At 46.2% G+C, this 27,500-nt stretch overlaps 1 protein-coding gene across 1 annotated transcript in view; it reads right to left on the bottom strand.

Annotated features, from left to right (window-relative positions):
• Positions 1-16,264, bottom strand: part of LOC138354162 (ice nucleation protein-like) — a 95,538-nt gene extending 79,274 nt beyond the window's left edge. Inside the window, exon 1 of the mRNA XM_069308051.1 lies at positions 15,928-16,264. Coding sequence (XP_069164152.1) covers positions 15,928-16,264 — 337 coding nt within the window. The remainder of the gene's footprint in view (positions 1-15,927) is intronic.
• Positions 16,265-27,500: the final 11,236 nt, after the last annotated feature.

Genomic DNA, 27,500 nt, shown 5'->3' with positions numbered 1-27,500 from the left:
TACCTGCTCAACTCCTGCTCAAGTGGTGCCTGCTCAGCTCCTGCTCTAGTAGTAACTGCTCAGCTTCTGTTCAAGTGGTACCTGCTCAACTCCTGCTCAAGTGGTGCCTGCTCAGCTCCTGCTCTAGTAGTAACTGCTCAGCTTCTGTTCAAGTGGTACCTGCTCAACTCCTGCTCAAGTGGTGCCTGCTCAGCTCCTGCTCTAGTAGTAACTGCTCAGCTCCTTAAGTTAAGAAATATGCTTAAGTGCTATAAATGTATTAATAAAAGAGATTATTGCTTGCATACAAAAGTTCATTTCAAGAACTACAATGATAAGATCACTTCTCCCGAAAGACAAAATAAGGAGAGAGGAAGGATTCGCTGTCATTCTTTACGTGCACAATTTCCCTGACTATTTGTATATATTTTGCATACTCTCGTTGGTGTATTATGCAAAGCAGAGGATCTGAATTCACCCATTGTGTTCTTCCATACCTGCGAGGGTTCCTGGAGGGTAAGGCAATGTGCTTCTTCGCTGATTGCACCACAGGTGGGCCAAGCGCTCAAGACTCTTCACTTCCACTGTTTGCTGTACTGCTAACGAAGTCAAGCTAAATAGTTTCTCTAACTAACGATAGAGTAATGTATTTAGGAATGACGTATATTACACAAGATGAATTAATCAAGCCGTAAAGTAACAATGGAAATTAACTTAGTATAAGTGTAAGAACAATGTCAAAAGAGTAGTTTATTTAGAGAAGGACCCTACATGTTTACCTCAGTCCTAGACTTGGAAATACAAAATGCAAGCTTTGAGGAAAACGGCCAGCTGCCTGATGAACCCACGTCGGGGAGCATACTCCCAAGTCTAGTATCATAGACACGTCGGGTATCATGGAGAGCCGCCGGGTATCATGGAGACCCGTCGGGAGTCATGGAGAGCCGTCGGGAGTCATGGGAACACGTTGGGTATCGTGAAACTACAGTAGGGTATCATGAACCCACGTTGGGTATCATGAACCCAGGTTGGGTATCATGAACCCAGGTTGGGTATCAGGAACCCACGTTGGGTATCATGAACCCACGTTGGGTATCATGAACCCAGGTTGGGTATCAGGAACCCACGTTGGGTATCATGAACCCAGGTTGGGTATCAGGAACACAGGTTGCGTATCAGGAACACACGTTGGGTACCATGGGGAACACGTCGGGGTATCCACAATTGTTTGAACTCCGTTGTCGTAACAGGAAAGGCGATACCGTCTTGGGGAAACAAGACATAAGCGGATGCCCTTGAAGAGCGACTACGCCATATCTAGACTGATGTTGCCAAGACAGAGAAGTGTAAGAATATCACCCCCCTCCTCTTTCTGTTACTCCTTCTTACTCCATCTATTTTAGATCGGACGACTCCTTGAAAGAGTAAAGATCCACATATAAACATACACACACACACACACACACACACACACACACACACACACACACACACACACACACACACACACACACACACACACACACACACACACACACACACACACACACACACACACACACACACACACACACACACACACATACACACACACACACACATACACACACACACACACAGACACACACACACACACACACACACACACACACACACATGTCAATGTTTGCAGATGACGCAAAATTAATGAGAAGAGTTGTGACAGACGAGGATTGTAGGATCCTCCAAGAGGACTTAAACAGGCTGCAGAGATGGTCAGGGAAATGGCTACTGGAGTTTAACACCAGTAAATGTAAAGTTATGGAAATGGGATCAGGTGACAGGAGACCAAAGGGACAGTACACAATGAAGGGGAACAGCCTACCTGTAACGATTCGAGAAAGAGACCTGGGAGTGGATGTGACACCTAATCTAACTCCTGAGGCACATATAAATAGGATAACGACAGCAGCGTACTCTACACTGGCGAAAATTAGAACTTCATTCAGAAACCTAAATGAGGAAGCTTTTAGGGCGCTTTACACTGCCTACGTGAGACCCGTCTTAGAGTATGCCGCGCCATCATGGAGCCCCCACCTGAAGAAACACATAAAGAAACTGGAGAAGGTTCAGAGGTTTGCGACGAGGCTTGTCCCAGAGCTACGAGGGATGGGATATGAAGAGCGGCTGAAGGAACTGAACCTTACGACACTAGAGAAAAGAAGGGAGAGAGGAGATATGATAGGGACATATAAAATACTCAGGGGAATTGACAAAGTGGAAATAGATGAAATGTTCACACGTAATAATAACAGAACGAGGGGACATGGGTGGAAACTGGAAACTCAGATGAGTCACAGAGATGTTAGGAAGTTTTCTTTTAGCGTGAGAGTAGTAGAAAAATGGAATGCACTTGGGGAACAGGTTGTGGAAGCAAATACTATTCATACTTTTAAAACTAGGTATGATAGGGAAATGGGACAGGAGTCATTGCTGTAAACAACCGATAGCTAGAAAGGCGGGATCCAAGAGTCAATGCTCGATCCTGCAAGCACATATAGGTGAGTACACACACACACACACACACACACACACACATATATACATATATATATATATATATATATATATATATATATATATATATATATATATATATATATATATATATATATATATATATATTAATTAATCACGTGTTTATTTTCGTGATATACACACATATATATATATATATATATATATATATATATATATATATATATATATATATATATATATATATATATATATATATATATATATCACTCTATCATATCACACATATAAAGAGATACGGATTATGGAAAAAGTCGACAAAAACATTGTTGTTTTTTCAGGAAAATAGTTTAGCTATAAGGTCGTGCATTACATAACGTGCAGTAAATTGCGTGTTCATGTTAGATATAAATTTAAGAATTGCAATTTCATGGCAACTTTTTTGATCAGTAAACATTTTCCCGCACACTTAACCACAGTTTTTCTCAGAAAATATAAGGAGTCAAAAGAAATTTTGTAGAGAACAGATCAAAGTAAGCCTTCCCAATGGTGTTAAGCGGGTACGAGTCCAATAAACTGAATACCATGTGGAGATTGTCGCTGTGTGTGTGTGTGTGTGTGTGTGTGTGTGTGTGTGTGTTTCTGTGTGTGTGTGTGTACTCACCTATTTGTACTCACCTATTTGTGCTTGCGGGGGTTGAGCTTTGTCTCTTTGGTCCCGCCTCTCAACTGTCAATCAACTGGTGTACAGATCCCTGAGCCTACTGGGCTCTATCATATCTACACTTGAAACTGTGTATGGAGTCAGCCTCCACCACATCACTGCCTAATGCATTCTATCCGTTAACTACTCTGACACTGAAAAAGTTCCTTCTAACGTCTCTGTGGCTTATGTGGGTACTCAGTTTCCACCTGTGTTTCCTTGTTCGCGTCCCACCAGTGTTGAATAGTTTATCCTTGTTTACCCGGTCGATTCCTCTGAGGATTTTGTAGGATTTGATCATGTCTCCCCTTACTCTTCTGTCTTCCAGTGTCTTATTAAGGTGCATTTCCCGCAGCCTTTCCTCGTAATTCATGCCTTTTAGTTCTGGGACTAGTATAGTGGCATACCTTTGGAATTTTTCCAGCTTCGTCTTGTGCTTGACAAGGTACGGGCTCCATGCTGGGGCCGCATACTCCAGGATTGGTCTTACATATGTGGTGCACAAGATTCTGAATGATTCCTTACACAGGTTCCTGAACGCTGTTCTGATGTTAGCCAGCCTCGCATATGCCGCAGACGTTATTCTTTTTATGTGGGCTTCAGGAGACAGGTTTGGTGTGATATCAACTCCTAGATCTTTCTCTCTGTTCGTTTCATTAAGTACTTCATCTCCTATTCTGTATCCTGTATCTGGCCTCCTGTTTCCACTGCCAAGTTTCATTACTTTGCATTTAATCGGGTTGAACTTCAACAGCCATTTGTTGGACCATTCACTCAGTCTGTTTACGTCATCTTGTAGCCTCTTACTATCGTCCTCAGTTTCAATCCTCCTCATAATTTTTGCATCATCGGCAAACATTGAGAGAAACGATTCTATACCCTCTGGGAGATCATTTACATATATCAGAAACAGTATAAGTCCAAGGACCGATCCCTGCGGTACTCCACTCGTAACGTCTCGCCAATCTGAGACCTCACCCCTCACACTGACTCGTTGTCTCCTGTTACTTAGGTACTCCTGTATCCAACGGAGTACCTTCCCTTTCACTCCAGCCTGCATCTCCAGCTTTTTCACTAGCCTCTTGTGCGGCACCGTATCAAAGGCTTTCTGACAATCCAAAAATATGCAGTCTGCCCACCCTTCTCTTTCTTGCCTTATTTTTGTTGCCTGGTCGTAGAATTCAAGTAACCCTGTGAGGCAGGACCTGCCATCCCTGAATCCATGTTGATGCTGTGTTACAAAGTTCTTTCGCTCGAGGTGCTCCACTAGCTTTCTTCGCACAATCTTCTCCATCAACTTGCATGGTATGCAGGTTAGGGACACTGGCCTGTAATTCAGTGCCTCCTGTCTATCCCCTTTCTTGTATATCGGGACTACGTTAGCAGCTTTCCAAATTTCTGCCAGTTCCCCTGTTGCCAGTGATTTGTTATACACTATGGAGAGTGGGAGGCACAGTTCTTCTGCTCCTTCCTTTAGTATCCAAGGGGAGATTCCATCTGGGCCTATAGCCTTTGTCACATCCAACTCTAGTAAAAACACTTCCTTACTTCCCCGCTGGTAATCTCAAACTCTTCCAGTGGTTCCTGGTTAGCTATTCCCTCTCTTATCTCTAGGATTTCTCCTTGCTCTAAGGTGAAGACCTCTTGGAACTTCTTATTCAGTTCCTCACACACTTCCTTGTCGTTTGTAGTGAATCCTTCTGCCCCTAACCTTAATTTCATAACCTGTTCCTTTACTGTTGTTTTTCTCCTAATGTGGCTATGCAACAATTTAGGCTGAGTCTTTGCCTTGCTTGCGATGTCATTTTCGTATTGTCTTTCTGCCTCTCTTCTCATCCTGACATATTCATTCCTGGCATTCTGGTATCTTTCTCTGCTCTCCAGTGTCCTGTTATTCCTATAGTTTCTCCATGCCCTTTTACTTTGCTGCTTAGCTAGCCTATATCTCTGATTAAACCATGGGTTTCTCATCTTCATTTCCCTGTTTTCCTTTTGGGCTGGGACAAACTTGTTTGCTGCGTCCTTGCATTTTTTGCGTGATGTAGTCCATCATATCTTGGGCCGTCTTTTCCCTGAGCTCTGTTTCCCATGCTATATCTGTTAGGAATTTTCTTATCTCCTCATAGTTTCCCGTTCGGTATGCTAACCTTTTGGTCTCGGTATCCCTCCTCGAGTTCAATAACCCTTCTTCAACCAGGTACTCAAACACCAATACACTGTGGTCGCTCATTCCTAATGGGTCCTCAAAACTGATTTCTCTTATGTCAGAGTCGTTCAGGGTGAAAACCAGGTCGAGTCTCGCTGGTTCGTCGTTTCCTCTCATCCTTGTGGGTTCTCTGACATGCTGGGTTAAGAAGTTTCTAGTCACCACCTCCAGTAGTTTGGCTCTCCACGTATCCTCGCCTCCATGCGGTTCCTTGTTCTCCCAATCAATCCTGCCGTGATTGAAGTCGCCCATAATAAGCAGGTGGGATCTATTTCTACAGGCAGAAGAGTCTGCCCTCTCAATTATAGTGTTAACTGCCATGTTGTTGCTTTCGTACTCTTGACTGGGTCTTCTGTCATTTGGTGGAGGATTATATATTACTGCTACTACTATCCTTGGTCCTCCCATTGTCATGGTGCCTGCTATGTAGTCTCTGAAACCCTCACAGCCCGGGATAGCCATCTCCTTAAAATTCCATTCCTTTCTCATTAGTAGGGCCACTCCGCCTCCTCCCCTACCTTCCCTCTCTTTCCTTATTATTGTGTACTCCTGGGGAAACACGGCATTCGTTATAATTCCAGATAGTTTTGTTTCAGTGAGTCCAATTACATCTGGGTTCACTTCTTGTGCTCTTTCCCTTAGTTCACTTGCCTTGCTTGTGATCCCATCTATGTTCGAGTACATTGCCCTGAAACTAACTCTCTTCTGCTTCTCCTCTGGGGGGAACCTGTGGGGTCTGGGGTGAGCGGGGGCTGGGAGGATCTGGTATGGGGAGACTGGTGGAGGAGGAAGGGCTTGGGGGGGTAGGGGGGAGGGGGAGGGTAGGGGGAGTGGGTGAGGGGGGGAGGGGGAGGGTAGGGGGAGTGGGTGAGGGGGGGAGGGTAGGGGGGGTGGGTGAGAGGGGGAGGGTTGGGGGGGTGGGGGATGGGGGAGAAAGGAGGGTTTGGGGGGGCAATAAAGTGGGGAGGCCTTGGGGGGTGTGGGGGGAAAGGGAAGGCTGAGGTGGTTGAGGAAGAGGGGAGGGTTTTGGGAAGTGGTGGAGAGGGGAAGGCTTAGGTGGCGTGGGGGAGAGTGGGGAGCTTAGGGGTGTGGGGGAGAATGGAGGGCTTGTGGGTGGGAGGGACAGAAGGGCATGTGAGAGAAGGGAGGGCTTGGGGGATGGGGGAGAAGGGAGGGGGAAGTGGGAGGAGGGGGTGAGTGGGAGGAGAGGGGTGGGTGGGGGGAGGGTGCCTTAGGTGGGTACTTAGGGGGGGGGCTGACAGGGGTTGGGGCAGGTAGGTTGTCTGTTGGGTAGAATGTGGGGGTGGTGCCGCACTCCCTGTGGCTAGTGCACTGTTTGAGGAGGGTTCTCCATTCCCCTCTGGGATTGTAAGGATCGGGGGTAAGGCTCCCTGATTCCTTTCTCTCTCCCTGCACTCCTTCCTCGCTTCTGCTGCCTGCATTCTCTCTTCCCTTGTCATATCCCTCTGCAAGAATACTCTTTTGAACTTCTCTACACCTGTTAGACAGCACTTCCTTTCTAACAGTTCCTCTTTCGCGATTTCGCTCATGAAAACCACCTTTATCATTCGGTCTCTGTCCTTGTTGTACTTTCCAAGCCTGAAAACCTTTTCAACATTTTGCTCAGCTCCCTCCATCCTTACCTCTTTAAGGATCTCTTTAATCGTGTTTTTGTCCTTGTCTCTCCGCTCCTTTGGTCTGGTCCCTGTTTGTTCTTTAATGCCTGCTACTACTACTGCTCTATTTCTCTCTATCAGCCGGCTAGTACATCTAGCTGCTTCCTGAGAGAAGGCCACTTCCATGGCAACTTCCTTAACTGCAGACCTAGCTTCAGGACTCGTTTTAAGTATTTCAGCAAATGAGAGCTGAGGTGTGGAGGTCCCCTCCACAGTAGCATTCCTGTCTCCCTGAGGCACGGTTTGTGTCTGGTATTGTGGAGAAGTCTCCTTCAGGCTTCTTATCTCCTCCCTTGCTGCCCTTAGTTCATCCTGCAGGTTGGCAACTGTCTCCCTCATTACCCTCAGTCCTTCACTGAATTCATCCCACATTTGCTGGAATACTCCCTTCATCCAGGCTTCCTGTTCCACCCCTTCCTCTGAATTTGTTCCAGCCGCGATTGACATCCTGCGTGCGTAAGCCCGAGTTCGTGTCCCTTCCATGTTTTGCCCGAGAGAGAGAGAGAGAGAGAGAGAGAGAGAGAGAGAGAGAGAGAGAGAGAGAGAGAGAGAGAGAGAGAGAGAGAGAGAGAGAGAGAGAGAGAGAGAGAGAGAGAGAGAGAGAGAGAGAGAGAGAGAGAGAGAGGGAGAGACAGAGAGGGAGAGAGAGAGAGAGAGAGAGAGAGAGAGAGAGAGAGAGAGAGAGAGAGAGAGAGAGAGAGAGAGAGAGAGAGAGAGAGAGGGGGGGGGGAGATAGAGAGAGGGGGGGAGGGAGGTAGGTGTGTCTGAGTGTGTATTGAAGGGGGAGACGAGGTGGGAGAGAGGGAGGGGATGGCAAGGGTGTGTGGGGATGGCGAGGGTGTGTGGGGGGATTATAGAGGGACTGTTAAATGCATATGGTTGGGAGGCAGTGTGTTTACAGTATCTGCTCTGTTGGGAGGGGGTGGGGGTTAGAGAAGGGGGGGGAGAGCTGTCTCCGTGTAGGTAGAGCGGAGTGTTTTTCACACTTTTGTGTCAGAAAACTAGTTCCCACATGAGCCGCCCATTTCCCTTGATATTCGTTTCAGTTTGTTACCTTATATCGAAGACTAACTATTAAAAAACAATAACACTGTACACCAATTGACTGACTGACTTTGTGAGAGGCTTTACCTTACCGCCAATTAAAAATCCTCTCAGCAGAAACAGGTGTTAAGTACTGTTGACAGTGGTGTGTAGGCCTGCTGTCTCCATCCACGCCGCTGCCAGGCGTAGGTCCCTCCAACTTGTCACTATATATCACCAGTATTCTGCTCCTTATTCCTCTTAGCACCGATATAGTTCAATGCCACACGTTTACAATCACTTCTTCACTATCCTATTCACTATTTGTTATGATCTTCACTATCACAACTAGTTGTGTACACTCTGACCATGCAGTGGCCCACGTGCAGTGTGTGTGTGTGTGTGTGTGTGTGTGTGTGTGTGTGTGTGTGTGTGTGTGTGTGTGTGTGTGTGTGTGTGTGTGTGTGTGTGTGTGTGAGTGTGTGTGTGTGTGTGTGTGTGTGTGTGTGTGTGTGTGTGTGTGTGTGTGTGTGTGAGTGTGTGTGTGTGTGAGTGTGTGTGTGTGTGTGTGTGTGTGTGTGTGTGTGTGTGTGTGTGTGTGTGTGTGTGTGTGTGTGTGTGTGTGTGTGTGTGTGTGTGTGTGTGTGTGTGTGTGTGTGTGTGTGTGTGTGTTTGTGTGTGTGTGTACTCACCTAGTGATACTCACCTAGTTATGCTTGCGGGGGTTGAGCTCTGGCTCTTTGGTCTTCCCTCTCAACTGTCAATCAACTGATGTACTGGTTACTGAAGCTATTGGGCTGTCTCATATTTTCACCTGAAACTGTGTATGGAGTCAGCCTCCACCACATCAGTTCCTAATGCATTCCATTTGTCAACCACTCTGACACTAAAAAAGTTCTTTCTAATATCTCTGTGGCTCAGGTGGGCAATCAGTTTCCCCCTGTGTCCCAAAGTGCATGTGCCCCTTGTGTTAAATAGTCTTTCTTTATCTAGATGACCTAGACAGACTGAATAAATGGTCCAACAAAAGGCTACTAAAGTTCAACCCAAGTAAATGCAAGGTCATGAAACTAGGCGGTGGAAACAGGAGGTCAGACACAGGATACCGAATGGGAAATGAAGTACTTCATGAAACGGGCAGAGAGAAAGATCTAGGAGGTGATATCACACCAAACCTGTCTCCTGAAGCCCACATAAAAAGAATTTCATCTGCGCCATACGCAATGCTGGCTATTAACAGAACAGCCTTCAGGAACCTGTGTAAGGAATCATTCGGAACCTTGTATACCACATATGTAAGACTAATCTTGGAGTATGCAGCCCCAGCATGGAGCCCGTACCTTGTCAAACACGAAATGAAGTTGGAAAAAGTTAAGAGGTATACCACTAGGCTTGTCCCAGGTATGATTTACGAGGAAAGGCTGCGTGAGATGCACCTCACGAAACTGGAAGACAGAAAAGTAAGAGGGAGAAATGATCACTACCTACACAATTCTCAGAGGAATTTACAGAGTAGATAAGGATAAACTTTTTAACACGGCTGGTACGCGAACAAGGGGACACAGGTGGAGACTGAGTACCCAAATGAGCCACAGGGACGTTAGAAAGAACTTTTTCCGAGTCAGAGTAGTTAACAAGTTGAATGCATTAGACACTGATGTGGTAGAAGCTGACTCCAAACACAGTTTCGAATGTAGATATGATCTGTAGAGCAATTGATAGACAGTTGATGGGCGGGACCAAAGAGCCAGAGCTCAACCCCCGCAAGTAAAGCTAGATGAATACACACTCATACCCATACACATACGAGACAGACAAACATTCAGGCACAGACAGAAAAGAGCCACATAATTCTCCCCTCGTTTCTGTTACGGTTGGATGAGAATATCCAGCAATAATACTTTCGACACAATTTTGCTAGATTAAATTTCCATTTCGGCGTCAACTCCCGACACTGGATGTTGGCACCAGCTGGAGCATGATATTAATTTTCCGTCCTACCTCCATCCTCCTTCCATTGTAAGGTAAAAAAATAAGCATTTATATTCCGTTTTGTCATGAAAGCATGAATCTCCTCTCGAACCGTGCCGTTTGAACATATTAATATGATTTATATCAACTTGACTTTCCTAGCGCATTTTTGGATATCTTGTTACATTGTTTGGACATCTTGTTATCTTGTTGAGGGGCCTCGTTGCCTGGTGGATAGCGCGCAGGACTCGTAATTCTGTGGCGCGGGTTCGATTCCCGCACGAGGCAGAAACTAATGGGCAAAGTTTCTTTCACCCTGAATGCCCCTGTTACCTAGCAGTAAATAGGTACCTGGGAGTTAGTCAGCTGTCACGGGCTGCTTCCTGGGGGTGGAGGCCAGGACCGGGCCGCGGGGACACTAAAAAGCCCCGAAATCATCTCAAGATAACCTCAAGATACATACACAATGAAATCACATTGACGTGGTATATCTATGAAAAAATGTTTGGAGCTGGGGATCGAACCAACGTTCTAGGTAACCCCAGACGCATGTCTTAAACTGGACTGGCTACCAACTCGGTTTAACAGACATCGAATGGATCGCAACAGATCCGATTTGTATATCGTGGTTAATGGGTAAAAACACACGTCAGGGGTTAGCAGATGCTGGTTCGATCACTATCTTGAGGTTATCTTGAGATGATTTCGGGGCTTTAGTGTCCCCGCGGCCCGGTCCTCGACCAGGCCTCCACCCCCAGGAAGCAGCCCGTGACAGCTGACTAACACCCAGGTACCTATTTTACTGCTAGGTAACAGGGGCATAGGGTGAAAGAAACTCTGCCCAATGTTTCTCGCCGGCGCCTGGGATCGAACCCAGGACCACAGGATCACAAGTCCAGCGTGCTGTCCACTCGGCCGACCGGCTCCCACATATACTGATTATACTGATCTGATTATACTGATATACTGAGCTCCGACTATACTGATCCAAAGATATTCCCATAGAGACCTTCGGTCACTCGTGCCTGTGACGATTGACGGGCATTTTACGATGTCCAGGCGACTCAGGATAGTATTCTGCCATGGCAAGTGATGTTGCTTAATTCCTCTTTCTTGCAACTGAACTGCGAGCCAACTCAGAGTGTTAATAGTGTCTCCAGTAAAGCATATCTTTTGGAGCATACAGTCTCCAGAATTACACTTGTAGTCATATAATATATTTACTCATTTCAGTTTGTCAGAGGATGTGGATTTATAATAATAATAATAATAATTTTTATTTAGGTAAGGTACATACATAAAGAGATTTTACAAAGTTTGTTGGCGTTATAGGTAGAGCTAGTACATACAATGCCTAAAGCCACTATTACGCAAAGCGTTTCGGGCAGTTATTTTTTGTTATTTTTGTGTTATTTTTTTTTATGCAGTTATCATTTGTTATTTTTCATAATGAGAGAAGCTGTACGAGGGTAGTTATGATATATATTAGAACGAGTCCGAGTGGTTCCGCTACATGGTTCACAATCCCTGTCAGTTATATCCCATACAGCCTTTGCATCCCTCTTATTGGCCTGAGTACATTTAATTTGCTTATGTACTACAATGTCTTCCCTTGTGAGCCGATAATCAACGCCTGAGAGCAGACTGTCCCCTCGTTAGGAAGAACTTGAAAGCCATTTATTAAGATGAAACCAATTATGGAGTATGCAGTAACGGCATGGTATCTACTCCATATGAATCAGAAAAAGAACATGAAGAAGGTCCTGAGGTTATCTTGAGGTTATCTTGAGATGATTTCGGGGCTTTAGTGTCCCCGCGGCCCGGTCCTCGACCAGGCCTCCACCCCCAGGAAGCAGCCCGTGACAGCTGACTAACTCCCAGGTACCTATTTACTGCTAGGTAACAGGGGCATTCAGGGTGAAAGAAACTTTGCCCATTTGTTTCTGCCTCGTGCGGGAATCGAACCCGCGCCACAGAATTACGAGTCCTGCGCGCTATCCACCAGGCTACGAGGTCCCCAGCCCAGGTCCCCAGGTGGTTGCAGTGAATACATTCGACCACTTTAAAAGTAGAAGTGACAAAATCATAGACACATTCGAGTAAAGTTGCATTAACTCTTGATTGTTAAGAGGCGAACCAAGAGCTGTTCCTCCCTGCCCATGAACACTGTTATGCAACCATATTTATAATGCCACTTTTTCCCAACTTTCGTTATATAAATACACATTCTACACATTTCCTACCCCACTCCCCAGAGGAGCCGGTCGGCCGAGCGGACATCACGCTGGACTTGTGATCCTGTGGTCCTGGGTTCGATCCCAGGCGCCGGCGAGAAACATTGGGCAAAGTTTCTTTCACCCTATGCCCCTGTTACCTAGCAGTAAAATAGGTACCTGGGTGTTAGTCAACTGTCACGGGCTGTTTCCTGGGGGTGGAGGCCTGGTCGAGGACCGGGCCGCGGGGACACTAAAAAAAATAAGAAAAAGCCCCGAAATCATCTCAAGATAACCTCAAGATAACCTCAAGATAACCTCACTGACACACACCAATAACCAACTCATTGCCCGCCCCTTCACGTACACAAAATAAAACATACCTATTCATCCACAAACGAGAAGACTCATCCCTAAACGACCATGCTAGTAAAGTCACACTCATTAACACCCCTACACGTCCATGCTAGTAAAGTCCCACACATTAACACCCCTACACGTCCATGCTAGTAAAGTCCCACACATCAACACCCCTACACGTCCATGGTAGTAAAGTCACACACATTAACACCCCTACACGACCATGCTAGTAAAGTCAGACTCATCAACACCCCTACACGTCCATGCTAGTAAAGTCAGACTCATCAACACCCCTACACGTCCATGCTAGTAAAGTCACACTCATTAACACCCCTACACGACCATGCTAGTAAAGTCACACACATCAACACCCCTACACGTCCATGCTAGTAAAGTCACACACATCAACACCCCTACACGTCCATGCTAGTAAAGTCACACACATCAACACCCCTACACGTCCATGCTAGTAAAGTCCCACACATCAACACCCCTACACGACCATGCTAGTAAAGTCACACACATCAACACCCCTATACGACCATGCTAGTAAAGTCACACACATCAACACCCCTACACGACCATGCTAGTAAAGTCCCACACATCAACACCCCTACACGACCATGCTAGTAAAGTCCCACACATCAACACCCCTATACGACCATGCTAGTAAAGTCACACACATCAACACCCCTACACGTCCATGCTAGTAAAGTCCCACACATCAACACCCCTACACATCCATGCTAGTAAAGTCCCACACATCAACACCCCTACACGTCCATGCTAGTAAAGTCCCACTCATCAACACCCCTACACGACCATACTAGTAAAGTCACACACATCAACACCCCTACACGACCATGCTAGTAAAGTCACACACATCAACACCCCTACACATCCATGCTAGTAAAGTCCCACACATCAACACTCTCCCCACACAGCGAATCCATAATCCATTTTATCTCTGGTCACGGGCTTATAAAACCTGGCGAAGGGGGAGTTTTTCCTCTGAGCAGGGAGTCGAACCATTGTCTCCGAGATCTCGTAATTCTCTTCCAAAATTGCACCATTTCAAAGGCCATTTTCCAAGAGGGTGGAATTCGCTTATTGCGTCAGTGTGTTTTGAGGTGTTCGGGGAAGAGAGACGGGCTTTGTTTACTTGTAATTGTAAAGTGAGAATTAATCCTGCGTGTTCTTGTGTGTTTCTTCACCGGAAAGTGTTGGTGTTGATGCTGCTACTGGTGTTGATGCTGGTGCTGGTGTTGATGCTGCTACTGGTGTTGATGCTGCTACTGGTGTTGATGCTGCTACTGGTGTTGATGCTGCTACTGTTGTTGATGCTGCTACTGGTGTTGATGCTGCTACTGGTGTTGATGCTGCTACTGGTGTTGATGCTGCTACTGGTGTTGATGCTGCTGCTGGTGTTGATGCTGCTGCTGGTGTTGATGCTGCTGCTGGTGTTGATGCTGCTACTGGTGTTGATGCTGCTACTGGTGTTGATGCTGTTACTGGTGTTGATGCTGCTGCTGGTGTTGATGCTGCTACTGGTGTTGATGCTGCTACTGTTGTTGATGCTGCTACTGGTGTTGATGCTGCTACTGGTGTTGATGCTGCTGCTGGTGTTGATGCTGCTGCTGGTGTTGATGCTGCTACTGGTGTTGATGCTGCTACTGGTGTTGATGCTGCTACTGGTGTTGATGCTGCTGCTGGTGTTGATGCTGCTACTGGTGTTGATGCTGCTACTGGTGTTGATGCTGCTACTGTTGTTGATGCTGCTACTGGTGTTGATGCTGCTGCTGTTGTTGATGCTGCTACTGGTGTTGATGCTGCTGCTGGTGTTGATGCTGCTACTGGTGTTGATGCTGCTACTGTTGTTGATGCTGCTACTGGTGTTGATGCTGCTGCTGGTGTTGATGCTGCTACTGGTGTTGATGCTGCTACTGTTGTTGATGCTGCTACTGGTGTTGATGCTGCTGCTGGTGTTGATGCTGCTACTGGTGTTGATGCTGCTACTGTTGTTGATGCTGCTACTGGTGTTGATGCTGCTACTGGTGTTGATGCTGCTACTGGTGTTGATGCTGCTGCTGGTGTTGATGCTGCTACTGGTGTTGATGCTGCTACTGGTGTTGATGCTGCTACTGTTGTTGATGCTGCTACTGGTGTTGATGCTGCTGCTGGTGTTGATGCTGCTACTGGTGTTGATGCTGCTACTGTTGTTGATGCTGCTACTGGTGTTGATGCTGCTGCTGGTGTTGATGCTGCTACTGGTGTTGATGCTGCTACTGTTGTTGATGCTGCTACTGGTGTTGATGCTGCTACTGGTGTTGATGCTGATGCTGGTGTTGATGCTGCTGCTGGTGTTGATGCTGCTACTGGTGTTGATGCTGCTACTGGTGTTGATGCTGCTGCTGGTGTTGATGCTGCTACTGGTGTTGATGCTGCTACTGGTGTTGATGCTGCTACTGTTGTTGATGCTGCTACTGGTGTTGATGCTGCTGCTGGTGTTGATGCTGCTACTGGTGTTGATGCTGCTACTGTTGTTGATGCTGCTACTGGTGTTGATGCTGCTGCTGGTGTTGATGCTGCTACTGGTGTTGATGCTGCTACTGTTGTTGATGCTGCTACTGGTGTTGATGCTGCTACTGGTGTTGATGCTGATGCTGGTGTTGATGCTGCTGCTGGTGTTGATGCTGCTACTGGTGTTGATGCTGCTACTGGTGTTGATGCTGCTGCTGGTGTTGATGCTGCTGCTGGTGTTGATGATGCTACTGGTGTTGATGCTGCTACTGGTGTTGATGCTGCTACTGGTGTTGATGCTGGTGCTGGTGTTGATGCTGCTACTGGTGTTGATGCTGCTACTGGTGTTGATGCTGTTACTGGTGTTGATGCTGCTGCTGGTGTTGATGATGCTACTGGTGTTGATGCTGCTACTGGTGTTGATGCTGCTACTGGTGTTGATGCTGCTGCTGGTGTTGATGCTGCTCCTGGTGTTGATGCTGCTACTGTTGTTGATGCTGCTACTGTTGTTGATGCTGCTACTGGTGTTGATGCTGCTACTGGTGTTGATGCTGCTACTGGTGTTGATGCTGCTGCTGCTGGTGCTGATGCTGCTACTGGTGTTGATGCTGCTACTGGTGTTGATGCTGCTGCTGGTGTTGATGCTGCTGATGGTGTTGATGATGCTACTGGTGTTGATGCTGCTACTGGTGTTGATGCTGCTACTGGTGTTGATGCTGCTACTGGTGTTGATGCTGCTACTGGTGTTGATGCTGCTACTGGTGTTGATGCTGCTGCTGGTGTTGATGCTGCTGCTGGTGTTGATGCTGCTGCTGGTGTTGATGCTGCTACTGGTGTTGATGCTGCTACTGGTGTTGATGATGCTACTGTTGCTGATGCTGCTACTGGTGTTGATGCTGCTACTGGTGTTGATGCTGCTGATGGTGTTGATGCTGCTACTAGTGTTGATGATGCTACTGTTGCTGATGATTCTACTGGTGTTGATGCTGCTACTGGTGTTGATGCTGCTACTGGTGTTGATGCTGCTACTGGTGTTGATGCTGCTACTGGTGTTGATGCTGCTACTGGTGTTGATGCTGCTACTGGTCCCTACCATCCCAAACTCCCTCGTCCCCTCGTCCTCCCCACCATTCCCCACTCCCTCGTCCGATGCCTTCCCAAATGGTCTGATGTTCCCATCAGAAAATTGGGAATATCAAGTGATCTGATGTTCCCATCACTGAAATATAAGAAAAACAGTTAAAAAAATAAATGAAAATATGACAAAATATAAAAAAATATATATATTCACTAAATGAACGGTATGGTAACACTGCTGAATTCCAATGTAATTCACACAAAATAATTAAATCAAAATGAAAATAAACAAAAATTCATGAAAATTCATTTTATCAATGCGATCAGAAACATTGAAATGGAATTGTAACATATTTAGTATAGCATGTGTGTTGCTCTTACATGCAACAGATGGCGCTGTTTTTCAAGAAAAGCATAGTTTTACCTGTCACAGGTGTGGTATCTGTACTTATTCTTACGAAATGAACGGTATGGTAAACAACACAGCTCAATTCCAACACAATGTCACACAAAATGATTCAATAAAAAATAAAATATATCAAAATCTATGAAAACAAATTTATCAATGCAATCGGAAACATTGAAATGAAATTCGTGACATATTTAGTATAGCGTGCATGTTGGTATTATGTGCAAAAGATGGCGCTGTTTTTCAAAAACGCATATTTTTACCTGTTACAGGGATGGCATCTATATAGTAGGTATGCAAAAAGATGCGCCTATTCGAATGCAACGTTGTGGCAAAATTTCAAAGCAATCGGTAAAGAGGTTTCGAAGATTTCCCTCACAAGAAAAACACAGTTTTTCAGAAAAAGCATGTTTTTGTTACCGTCAGAGACGTGACATCTATATAGTATGTATACAAAAACTTGGCCGGATGTGAATGGATCATTGTGTGAAAATTTCAAAGCAATCGGTGAAGAACTTTTGGTGATTAGCCATTTTGAACAAACGAACATTTCCATTTTTCTTTATATAGATTATTATTATTATTATTATTATTATTATTATTATTAACATAATTATTAACACTGTTAACAATACTTAAACATTTGATGATAAAAAATGAAAAACAATTCGCAATTTGTCTCCGGGGGAAAAGGATGTCTTCATCCTTTTCAGGCTGAACTCAGCTCACACTCAGCCCACAGGAAAAAACAGAGAAGCAAAAGAAGAATTCATAGTTTAAGAGGGAATGTATGAAAGCAAAGGAGCTGAACAAAACGGCGTGGAGGAACTTCCGTAATAACAGAAAACTTGAAAGTTGAGAGAGATACCAGAGAACCAGGAACGAGTATGTTAGTGTGAGAAGAGCAGCTGAGAAAAGGTATGAAAATGATATAGCTAATAAAGCCAAGACCGAACCAAAGCTACTACACAGTCACATCAGGAGGAAGACAACAGTGAAGGAACAGGTGATGAAACTTAGGATGGGTGAGGACAGGTACACTGTTACGGACCCGAGCCCAGCGTCCGAGCACGGAGCAGTGACGACCGCGCCATCTGTGGGTCAGCTCCCGATACCCCCTCCAAATGAACGACGACACCTGGCGAGGACGAAGTGTACCGGCCACAAGGGCCAGTTTCCAGTCCTGTGCAGCTCACAACACAGCCGTTGCTGACTCTGGTGAGGTGGTGCTCAGACGACAACGCCATCTATGGAGTGGATAGGTGGGCGTTTGTGTCTGAGCCTGTAAGTGAGGTGCTTTAGTGTGTCCCTGTTATTGATGACGTGTCTGCTTACAGAGTCGACCTGGGACTGCTGTAAGGGAAGTTGAGTCAGTCTACCCAAGGCAGCCGTCTCGACACCAGGTGTTTTGCTGCAGCAGCTGTGAGTCGCCTCCCGGATGAACACTGTGGTGTTACCCTGCCTGTGAAGCGGCAGTTGAGGATTGTCATACCCGGGACTGACTGATGGAGACGATTAACCACTGGGGTATTGTGGACAGGAGAGTGATCTGTGGTATCACACGAGGCTCCTGACTAGGGCGCTACCCTAGTATCGCTCGTGGAGTGGCCTGACCAGCATTGCTGATCCGGAACCTGCCAGCTGTCTGCTGGACTTGTGGTTGACGGCCTCCACGGCGGTGCCCCCAGTGGAACTGCGTTTTGGCTAGCCTGTGGCCGGGGTAGACTCAGCTTCTTGAAGAATTCGTCGTGAGGCCACGAGAGCACCGAGGGCTTGACACCGAGAGGATCCAGAGTCTTCAGAAGAAGATGTATGAAAGCACCGAGGGCTTGACACCGAGAGGATCCAGAGTCTTCAGAAGAAGACGACAGTGTAAATAAGTGTTTATACCCCTTCCCCCGTGTAATCTTTTTATATATTATTTATTGGTGGCGGTCATTATATTATATTAAGTTTTTGACTTTATTTCCCTTCCCCTTTTAATTTACTTGCGTTACGGATCACATCCCTTGAAAGCCACTACTGGCTTGGGGCCGGATACCCTTCCTCTAACAACATCAGAGTAAGAACCCAGTTGCGACCCGAGAGGGCCGTAACATAATTGGCATCCCCAGCGGGATCCGTCCCCTTGTCAAGTATGTTTGACAGGGGTGGTGAAGTGGCGTAATCCCTGTAAATAATTCCCCCTGTGTGTGACGATTGGGACGTTATACGTCCTGTGCGGTGCCCGAAGTGACTAAGTACAATATTGTTTAGTGCGGTGCTCGGTGTGATTCAGTGCAATATTGTAGAGCGAGGTGTTCGCTGTGATTCAGTGCAATATTGTGTAGTGCGGTGCCTGAAGTAATTACGTGCAATATTGGCAAGTGCAGTGTTTGGTGCGATAAAGTGCAATATTGGCGTAGAACAGTGCTCGGTGCGTTAAGTGCTAACGTGAAAGCGGTGTGTTAAGTGCTAGTTAGGTGTTCCATCTGTGACAATGGCAGAAAAAGCTACCATCGATGATCTGGACGATGTGCAGGCTTTTCTGAACAGAGAGGACTGTCTTGCCAGATTAAAATATCTGAGCAAACAGGAACTTGTACTAGTGAGCGCCTACCTGGAGATAAAGATCCGTGCCAGTGATTCCCGTGTGGAGATCTTATCCAAGGTTCACCGGCATTTGAAAGCAGAGAAACAGGAAGGCGAGACTCCTAGTATAAAGGAAGGTGAGGAAATAGCTTCCACTGAACAGGAAGGTAAGAGCAGTGATGTCGAAAGTGATGAGAGTGAACTAAATATAAGTGTACTTACTGTGAAAATGCGTGAACTAGAGATCCATCGAGAAATAGAATGGAAAAAGCTAGAAATCGCTAAAGAGAGAGAAGAGGAAGCGAGAAAGAGAGAAGATAAGAAATTAGAAATGGAAAGAGAGAGACAAGAAATGGAAAGAGAGCGATTAGGAAAAGAACTAGAGATACGACGTTTAGAATTAGAACGAGAAAGAGAAAGAGAAGAGCGAGAGCGAGAAAAAGAAGAGCGAGAAAAAGAAAGAGAAGAACGAGAAAAAGAACGAGAAAGAGAAGAGAGACGAGAGAGAGAAGAACGAGAAAGAGAAAGAGAAGAACGAGACAGGCAAGAACGACGGGACAGAGAGGAAAGAGAGAGACAACATGAACTAGAAGTATTGCGGTTAGGTGGTCGGAGGCAAACAACGGACACAAGTAGTTTCGATCCGGTAAGGAACATCAAAATGGTCCCAAAATTCAACGAGAGGGAAGTTTCGAAATTCTTCGCAGCCTTCGAGAAAGTCGCTGCCTCTTTGGAGTGGCCAAGGGAGAATTGGGCCATCATGATACAGTCAGTCTTGACTGGGAAAGCCCAAATCGCCTACCCCACGTTATCCCTTGACGACTCCGGCGATTATGACAAGGTGAAGAAGGTCGTGCTCATGGCGTACCAATTGGTACCTGAGGCTTACAGGCAGAAGTTCAGGAACCTGAAAAAGACCTCAGAGCACACTTTCACCGAATTCGCCACTATTAAGGAGCGACTTTTCCAGGAATGGTGTGCTTCTCGGAAGGTGGAGACCAAAGAAGACCTCGAGCAGCTCATACTGCTAGAGGACTTCAAGGATTGTTTGTCTGGAGACCTGAAGACGTACTTAGAGGAGCAGCAGGTGGAGACCTTGAGTGCGGCAGCCACCATGGCTGAAGAGTACATCTTGACGCACAGGCCTTCTGCTAAGTACGTCCCGAGGAATTACCAACGCCGGTTTGACAAACCTCATGACGAAGAGGAGACCCCCGTCCCACGAAGCGCTAAGAAGACGCCCCCAAGTAGCCCTTGAAGGACCACTCCTAGCAGTCCGAAACACCGGAGTCCGAGGAGGAATATGGTGTGCTGGACTTGTGGGCAGAAAGGGCATGTAGCTGCTATGTGCCGAGGCAAAGAGGTGGCGGCGCACGTAGGGAGGTGATGATGATGAGCTGTGTTACACCACCAGCAGGAAGCCAGTCGACGGCGACGCAGGAAGGACCAAGTTTGTTCGCCCCTCACACTTCAAGCGGGTATGAAATGAGTGATCACACTGGTAGATCTGTTGTAGTGCTCAGAGATAGTGGAGCAGCCCAGTCCCTGATCGTGAGAAACTCGTTACCCGAGGGAATGAGTGTGGATGGGAGACCAGAGGCTGTCCTGGTTGGGTTTCCTAGGACGCAGTATATCGCCCCCTTAGTGCCGGTACATCTCGACTCGCCTTATTTCAGCGGCACATGTGCGTTGGCAGTAGTCGATACCCTCCCTGTAGCTGGGATTGACGTGATACTAGCCAACGACTTGGTGACAGATTGGAGCACCAATCATCCCAAGATCGCGGACGAGTCAGCCAGAACAGCAAGGTCGGAGGTAACGGCAGGCAGTGATAATATCCAGGTACGGACAGGTTCGGAGTTAAACATGTTTAATTTGTCCTCTCACCCGCAGATCGACAGTATTCTAGCAGAGTCTCCTGATTCTTCTCCCGACGAGGAACATGCGGTTACGATGGCAGAGGTAACTGAGCATGAAGAGAGGTCTTGTGTGCAAGCACCCACGGATACCCACGAGTCTGGAGCGGAGGCAGATGAGTACTTGCGGTATGGCAAGGTACAGCGTTCATTGAACCGGCCAGAGATTCCCCAGACGTCGGAGGTATGTGAGGTATGTGCGAAGGTTCTAGAGCCCTCTTCGGTCCAAACCAGGCTAATGGATATAGCTGGCTAGGGACATGACAAGCTCATGAAACCTGTACCTAAGCTAACCAAATGTTTCCTAGCGGTATTTTGTTTTATTCTTGTATGTGCTCTCAGTGAGGACCAGTGGACGACCCGGCAGATGATGGCTCCCTTGAACGCCATGAAGAGGTCCCAGGGATTGGAGACGTGCACAGTGAGTGTTGCAGTTGAAGAAGGGACCTGGAAGGTAATGGTAGATACAGGAGGTACGAGATATGATAATGTGAGTGACTGTTTCCGACAGGTTGACACCCCCCTCGTGATTGCTGAGCCTAGATGCAGCGTTTTGCGGAACGTTGGTCGACCTGACGGTGGCAGAGCGAATGCCATCTTCGATGTACGAACAGCCCCGTTGGAACCAGGTGTGAGCCTAGTAGAGGTGTATGCTGTGAGTACTGATTTAACTGTCGCTGTCACTCTGAATTATCAGACCCCTGTATTCCAGGTTCCTGTCTTCCTGAAGGACCGTCGGACCGGTACCAGAAATGCCGTCTGTGATCAGCCATCATCGGTGCCACGACACAGGGAAGTGTCTAGTCGCCCCACATCGTGTCTACACCGATCCTTACTCGAGAGATGTGAGATGATGCCCCTGCTTGACATCGCAGAGGAGGTGTGGAAAATTAAGTCAGGCAGGTCATCGCCTGCCATTTTCAAGTTCCCTTTGAGCCAGGGTGTCTCCTTAGGACAGTTCTGTGGACGAGACAGCCTCGCCGTTCCAGTTTACAGTATAAGTGAGTCCATTTGGAGTTGTGTCCCCGTACTAATTTGGTTTGTGTTTCTCTTTATAGAACCCCAAACCAAATTCCTTTTGGTGGGGAGGTGTTACGGACCCGAGCCCAGCGTCCGAGCACGGAGCAGTGACGACCGCGCCATCTGTGGGTCAGCTCCCGATACCCCTTCCAAATGGACGACGACACCTGGCGAGGACGAAGTGTACCGGCCACAAGGGCCAGTTTCCAGTCCTGTGCAGCTCACAACACAGCCGTTGCTGACCTCTGGTGAGGTGGTGCTCAGACGACAACGCCATCTATGGAGTGGATAGGTGGGCGTTTGTGTCTGAGCCTGTAAGTGAGGTGCTTTAGTGTGTCCCTGTTATTGATGACGTGTCTGCTTATAGAGTCGACCTGGGACTGCTGTAAGGGAAGTTGAGTCAGTCTACCCAAGGCAGCCGTCTCGACACCAGGTGTTTTGCTGCAGCAGCTGTGAGTCGCCTCCCGGATGAACACTGTGGTGTTATCCTGCCTGTGAAGCGGCAGTTGAGGATTGTCATACCCGGGACTGACTGGTGGAGACGATTAACCACTGGGGTATTGTGGACAGGAGAGTGATCTGTGGTATCACACGAGGCTCCTGACTAGGGCGCTACCCTAGTATCGCTCGTGGAGTGGCCTGACCAGCGTTGCTGATCCGGAACCTGCCAGCTGTCTGCTGGACTTGTGGTTGACGGCCTCCACGGCGGTGCCCCCAGTGGAACAGCGTTTTGGCTAGCCTGTGGCCGGGGTAGACTCAGCTTCTTGAAGAATTCGTCGTGAGGCCACGAGAGCACCGAGGGCTTGACACCGAGAGGATCCAGAGTCTTCAGAAGAAGACGACAGTGTAAATAAGTGTTTATACCCCTTCCCCCGTGTAATCTTTTTATATATTATTTATTGGTGGCGGTCATTATATTATATTAGGTTTTTTACTTTATTTCCCTTCCCCTTCTAATTTACTTGCGTTACGGATCACATCCCTTGAAAGCCACTACTGGCTTGGGGCTGGATACCCTTCCTCTAACATCAGAGTAAGAACCCAGTTGCGACCCGAGAGGGCCGTAACATACACATGGAGAAGTCACGGCGCTAGGAGAGGTGGCAGCAAACCAGGCGACCTTGGAAAGGTTCGAAATTACAAGAGATGAGGTCAAGAAGCACCTATTGGAGCTGGACGTGAGAAAAGTTTTTGGGCAGGACGGAATCTCACCATGGGTATTGAAAGAGTGTGCAGGAGCACTTTGTTTGCCACTCTCCATAGTGTATAGTAGGTCACTGGAAATGGGAGAACTACCAGAAATATGGAAGACAGCTAATGTAGTCCAAATATACAAAGAGGGTGACAGACAAGAGGCACTGAACTACAGGCCAGTGTCCTTGACTTGTATACCATGCAAGGTGATGGAGAAGATTGTGAGAAAAAAACTAGTAACACATCTGGAGAGAAGAGACTTCGTGACAACCCATCAACATGGGTTCAGGGAGGGTAAATCTTGCCTTACAGGCTTAATAGAATTCTACGATCAGGTGCCAAATATTAAGCAAGAAAGAGAAGGGTGGGCGGGCTGCATTTTTTTTGGACTGTCGGAAAGCCTTTGACACAGTACCCCATAAAAGGCTGATGCATAAGCTGGAGAAACAGGCAGTAGGAACTGGTAGGGCGCTCCAGTGAATAAGGGAGTACCTAAGCAATAGGAAGCAGAGAGTTACGGTGAGGAGTGAGACCTCAGATTGGCGTGAAGCCACCAGTGGAGTCCCACAGGGCTCTGTTCTCGGACCTATCCTGTTTCTGATATACGTAAATGATCTCCCAAAAGGTATAGACTCATTCCTATTAATGTTTGCTGACGACGCCAAAATTATGAGAAGGATTAAGACAGAGGAGGACAGCTTGAGGCTTCAACAAGACCTGGACAAGCTGCAGGAATGGTCGAACAAATGGTTGTTAGATTTTAACCCAAGCAAATGTAATGTAATGAAGATAGGGGTAGGAAGCAGGAGATAATGATACAAGGTATCATTTGGGAGATGAAATACTTCAGGAATCAGAGAGAGAGAAAGACTTGGGGGTTGATATCACGCCAGACCTGTCCCCTGAAGCTCATATCATGAGGATAACATCAGCGGCATATGCCAGGTTGGCTAACATAAGAATGGCATTTAGAAACTTGTGTAAGGAATCTTTCAGAACATTATATACCACATATGTCAGACCAATCCTGGAGTATGCGGCTCCAGCATGGAGTCCATATCTAGTCAAGCATAAGACTAAACTGGAAAAGGTTCAAAGGTTTGCTACCAGACTAGTACCCGAGCTGAGAGGTATGAGCTACGAGGAGAGACTACAGGAATTAAACCTCTCTTCGTTTTAAGACAGAAGAGTTAGGGGGAACATGATCATAACATTCAAGATTCTCAAGGGAATCGACAAGGTAGATAAAGAAAGGTTATTTAACACTAGGGGACACAGGTGGAAACTGAGTGCCCAAATGACCCACAGAGATATTAGAAAGAACTTTTTTAGTGTCAGAGTGGTTGACAAATGGAATGCATTAGGAAGTGATGTGGGGGAGGCTGACTCCATACACAGTTTCAAGTATAGATATGATAGAGCCCAGAAGGCTCAGGAACCTGTACACCTGTTGATTGACGGTTGAGAGGCGCACCAAACCGGTCTCCTGAAGCCCACATAAAGAGAATAACGTCTGCGGCCTATGCGAGGCGGGCTAACATCAGAACAGCATTCAGGAACCTGTGTAAGGAATCATTCAGAATCGTGTACACCCCATATGTAAGACCAATCCTGGAGTATGCGGCCCCAGCATGGAGCCCGTACCTTGTCAAGCGCAAGACGAAGCTGGAAAAAGTCCAAAGGTATGCTACTAGACTATTCCCAGAGGCATGAGGCATGAGTTATGAGGAAAGGCCGCGGGAAATGCACCTTACGACACTGGAAGACAGAAGAGTAAGGGGGACATGATCACAACCTACAAAATCCATAGGGGAATCGATCGGGTAAACAAGGATGAACTATTCAACACTGGCAGGATGCGCACAAGGGGACACAGGTGGAAGTTGAGTACCCAAATGAGCCTCAGAGACATCAGGAAGAACTTTGTCAGAGTAGTTAGTAAATGGAATGCACTAGGAAGTGATGTGGTGGAGGCTGACTCCATACACAGTTTCAAGTGTAGATATGATAGAGCCCAGTAGGCTCAGGAATCTGTACATCAGTTGATTGACGGTTGAGAGGCCGGACCAAAGAGCCAGAGCTCAACCCCTGCAAACACAACTAGGTTAGTACTAGGTGAGTACACACACACACACACACACACACACACACACACACATATATATATATATATATATATATATATATATATATATATATATATATATATATATATATATATATATATACATATACATATATATATATATATATATATATATATATATATATATATATATATATATATATGTTTCATTGAATATGACCGCATATTCTGTATTTATTATTTTCTGGTTTAGGGCTTCTATCCCTCTAACTATTTTCTTAGCATCAGGGCTTAATTGAAATAGGAGTTCTCCAAAACTCATTTTCGTACTTTTAAGGTGAAGAAAAGAAGTGATTTACTATAGAGTGTATTTACACTTATTTGTATAATTTGCACGACGTTTCGAACCTCCATGGTTCATTCTCAAGTGAACAGATCTTACAATACTAGTTGATTTTTATACCCGCATTAGGTCAGGTGATAATACAATGAAGGTGAAAACATGGGGGGATACATATGGGATAAACATAGGGGCTGCAGAAGGCTTATTGGCCCATACGAGGCATCTCCTATCTAAACACAAAGATTAATCCAGTGTAATTGGCCTGTTATGTTGGACATTGTCTTCTGTGCTGGCATCGATATGTTCTTGTCTTGTCCTTACTCTCATGGTGGGTAGAGTAAATAGTTCCGTGATTTGGGTGTTCATGGTAGGTCGCTCTATTCTTATGTGAATTGCCTCAAGAATTTGTAATCTTCTTGAATCTTGGGTTTTGTCTATTATGCAAGTATTCTTGTTCAACATTTCTCTTGTTAGAGTAATGTCATGGGCTTGTCTCATGTGATTCCTAGAGGCACCAGATTGAAGATGGCATGTCAAACGCCTCGTCAGCTTGGTCGACGTCATACCTATGTACTTACATTGAAGGTTACATCCTTCGTGGGGGCAAGTGTACATGTATACAACGCTTGACTGCTGTAGAGGGTTCTCCGTCGGCTTCGGGCTGTTTTTGATAAGGAGTTCGGAAGTCTTCTTGGTTTTGCAGAATATTATCAGGTTTATGTTTTGGTTAGGAGTAGTGCTTTTTACTCCTTTACGGATTATTTCTTTCATTATTCTTTCCTCTTTTATATGTTCACTGTGCATGGTTGATTTGTAATATAATTTTATTGGGGGTGTTGTGGTTTCTGTTCTAGGTTCTGAATTATACCAACGGTCCAAGTGTCTTCTTATAGCAGCGTTTATTTCCGCGTTGCTATATCCGTTGTTCACCAATACCTGAGTTACTCTTTCAAACTCTCTACTCACGTTGCTCCATTCAGAGCAGTGGGTAAGCGCTCGACGAATATAAGCATTGAGAACACTGGCTTTGTATCTTTGGGGGCACTCACTTCTACCGTTCAGGCATAATCCTATGTTCAGGCATAATATATATATATATATATATATATATATATATATATATATATATATATATATATATATATATATATATATATATATATATATATTATCTCTAACTTTTTTTTTAAATGTCATTACACAAAAAGGGTTACAACATTGGTTACATCCAGGGTACAAGGCTACTTGTCTCATGTTGTAGAGCTCCACCAGCTCTACAGATGACGGGCAGGAACCATGGATGCAGTGAGCATTTCCACTCTGGATCGCCACACTAAGGTGCTGAAAGTGAAAACTGGCAGCTCTAGAGTCTCTAGTTGTTTCAATTAGCTTAGACCCCAACTCCTTCAAAAAACTAGCAGAACTTTTACCCCAGGCCCCAAGTGTCTCTGAGGCAATGGGGACAAAATTGTAGTGGTGCTCAAGGTCTCTGTATTTACGTGACTTGGCCGCTTCCCGGTGATTGGCAGCACCTCCTGCTTGTGTAGCACTGAAGTCAACATAGGTATTAGCTAAAGTTGAAAGGCAGGTGTAGTCCCACACCAACTATCTACCATTCTTCCAGGGGTTCACCGTGATTCCGTCTGGGCGACCGACCTGTCCGACCCGAAGAGGACAGGAACGTTGGTACAGCAATTTGTGTTGCTGTGCGCACGC

Source organism: Procambarus clarkii, chromosome 61, assembly GCF_040958095.1.
Source record: "Procambarus clarkii isolate CNS0578487 chromosome 61, FALCON_Pclarkii_2.0, whole genome shotgun sequence".
Classification (NCBI taxonomy): domain Eukaryota; kingdom Metazoa; phylum Arthropoda; class Malacostraca; order Decapoda; family Cambaridae; genus Procambarus; species Procambarus clarkii.
The sequence above is the reverse complement of the archived record's forward strand: the minus strand, read 5'-3'. Positions and strand labels throughout refer to the sequence as shown.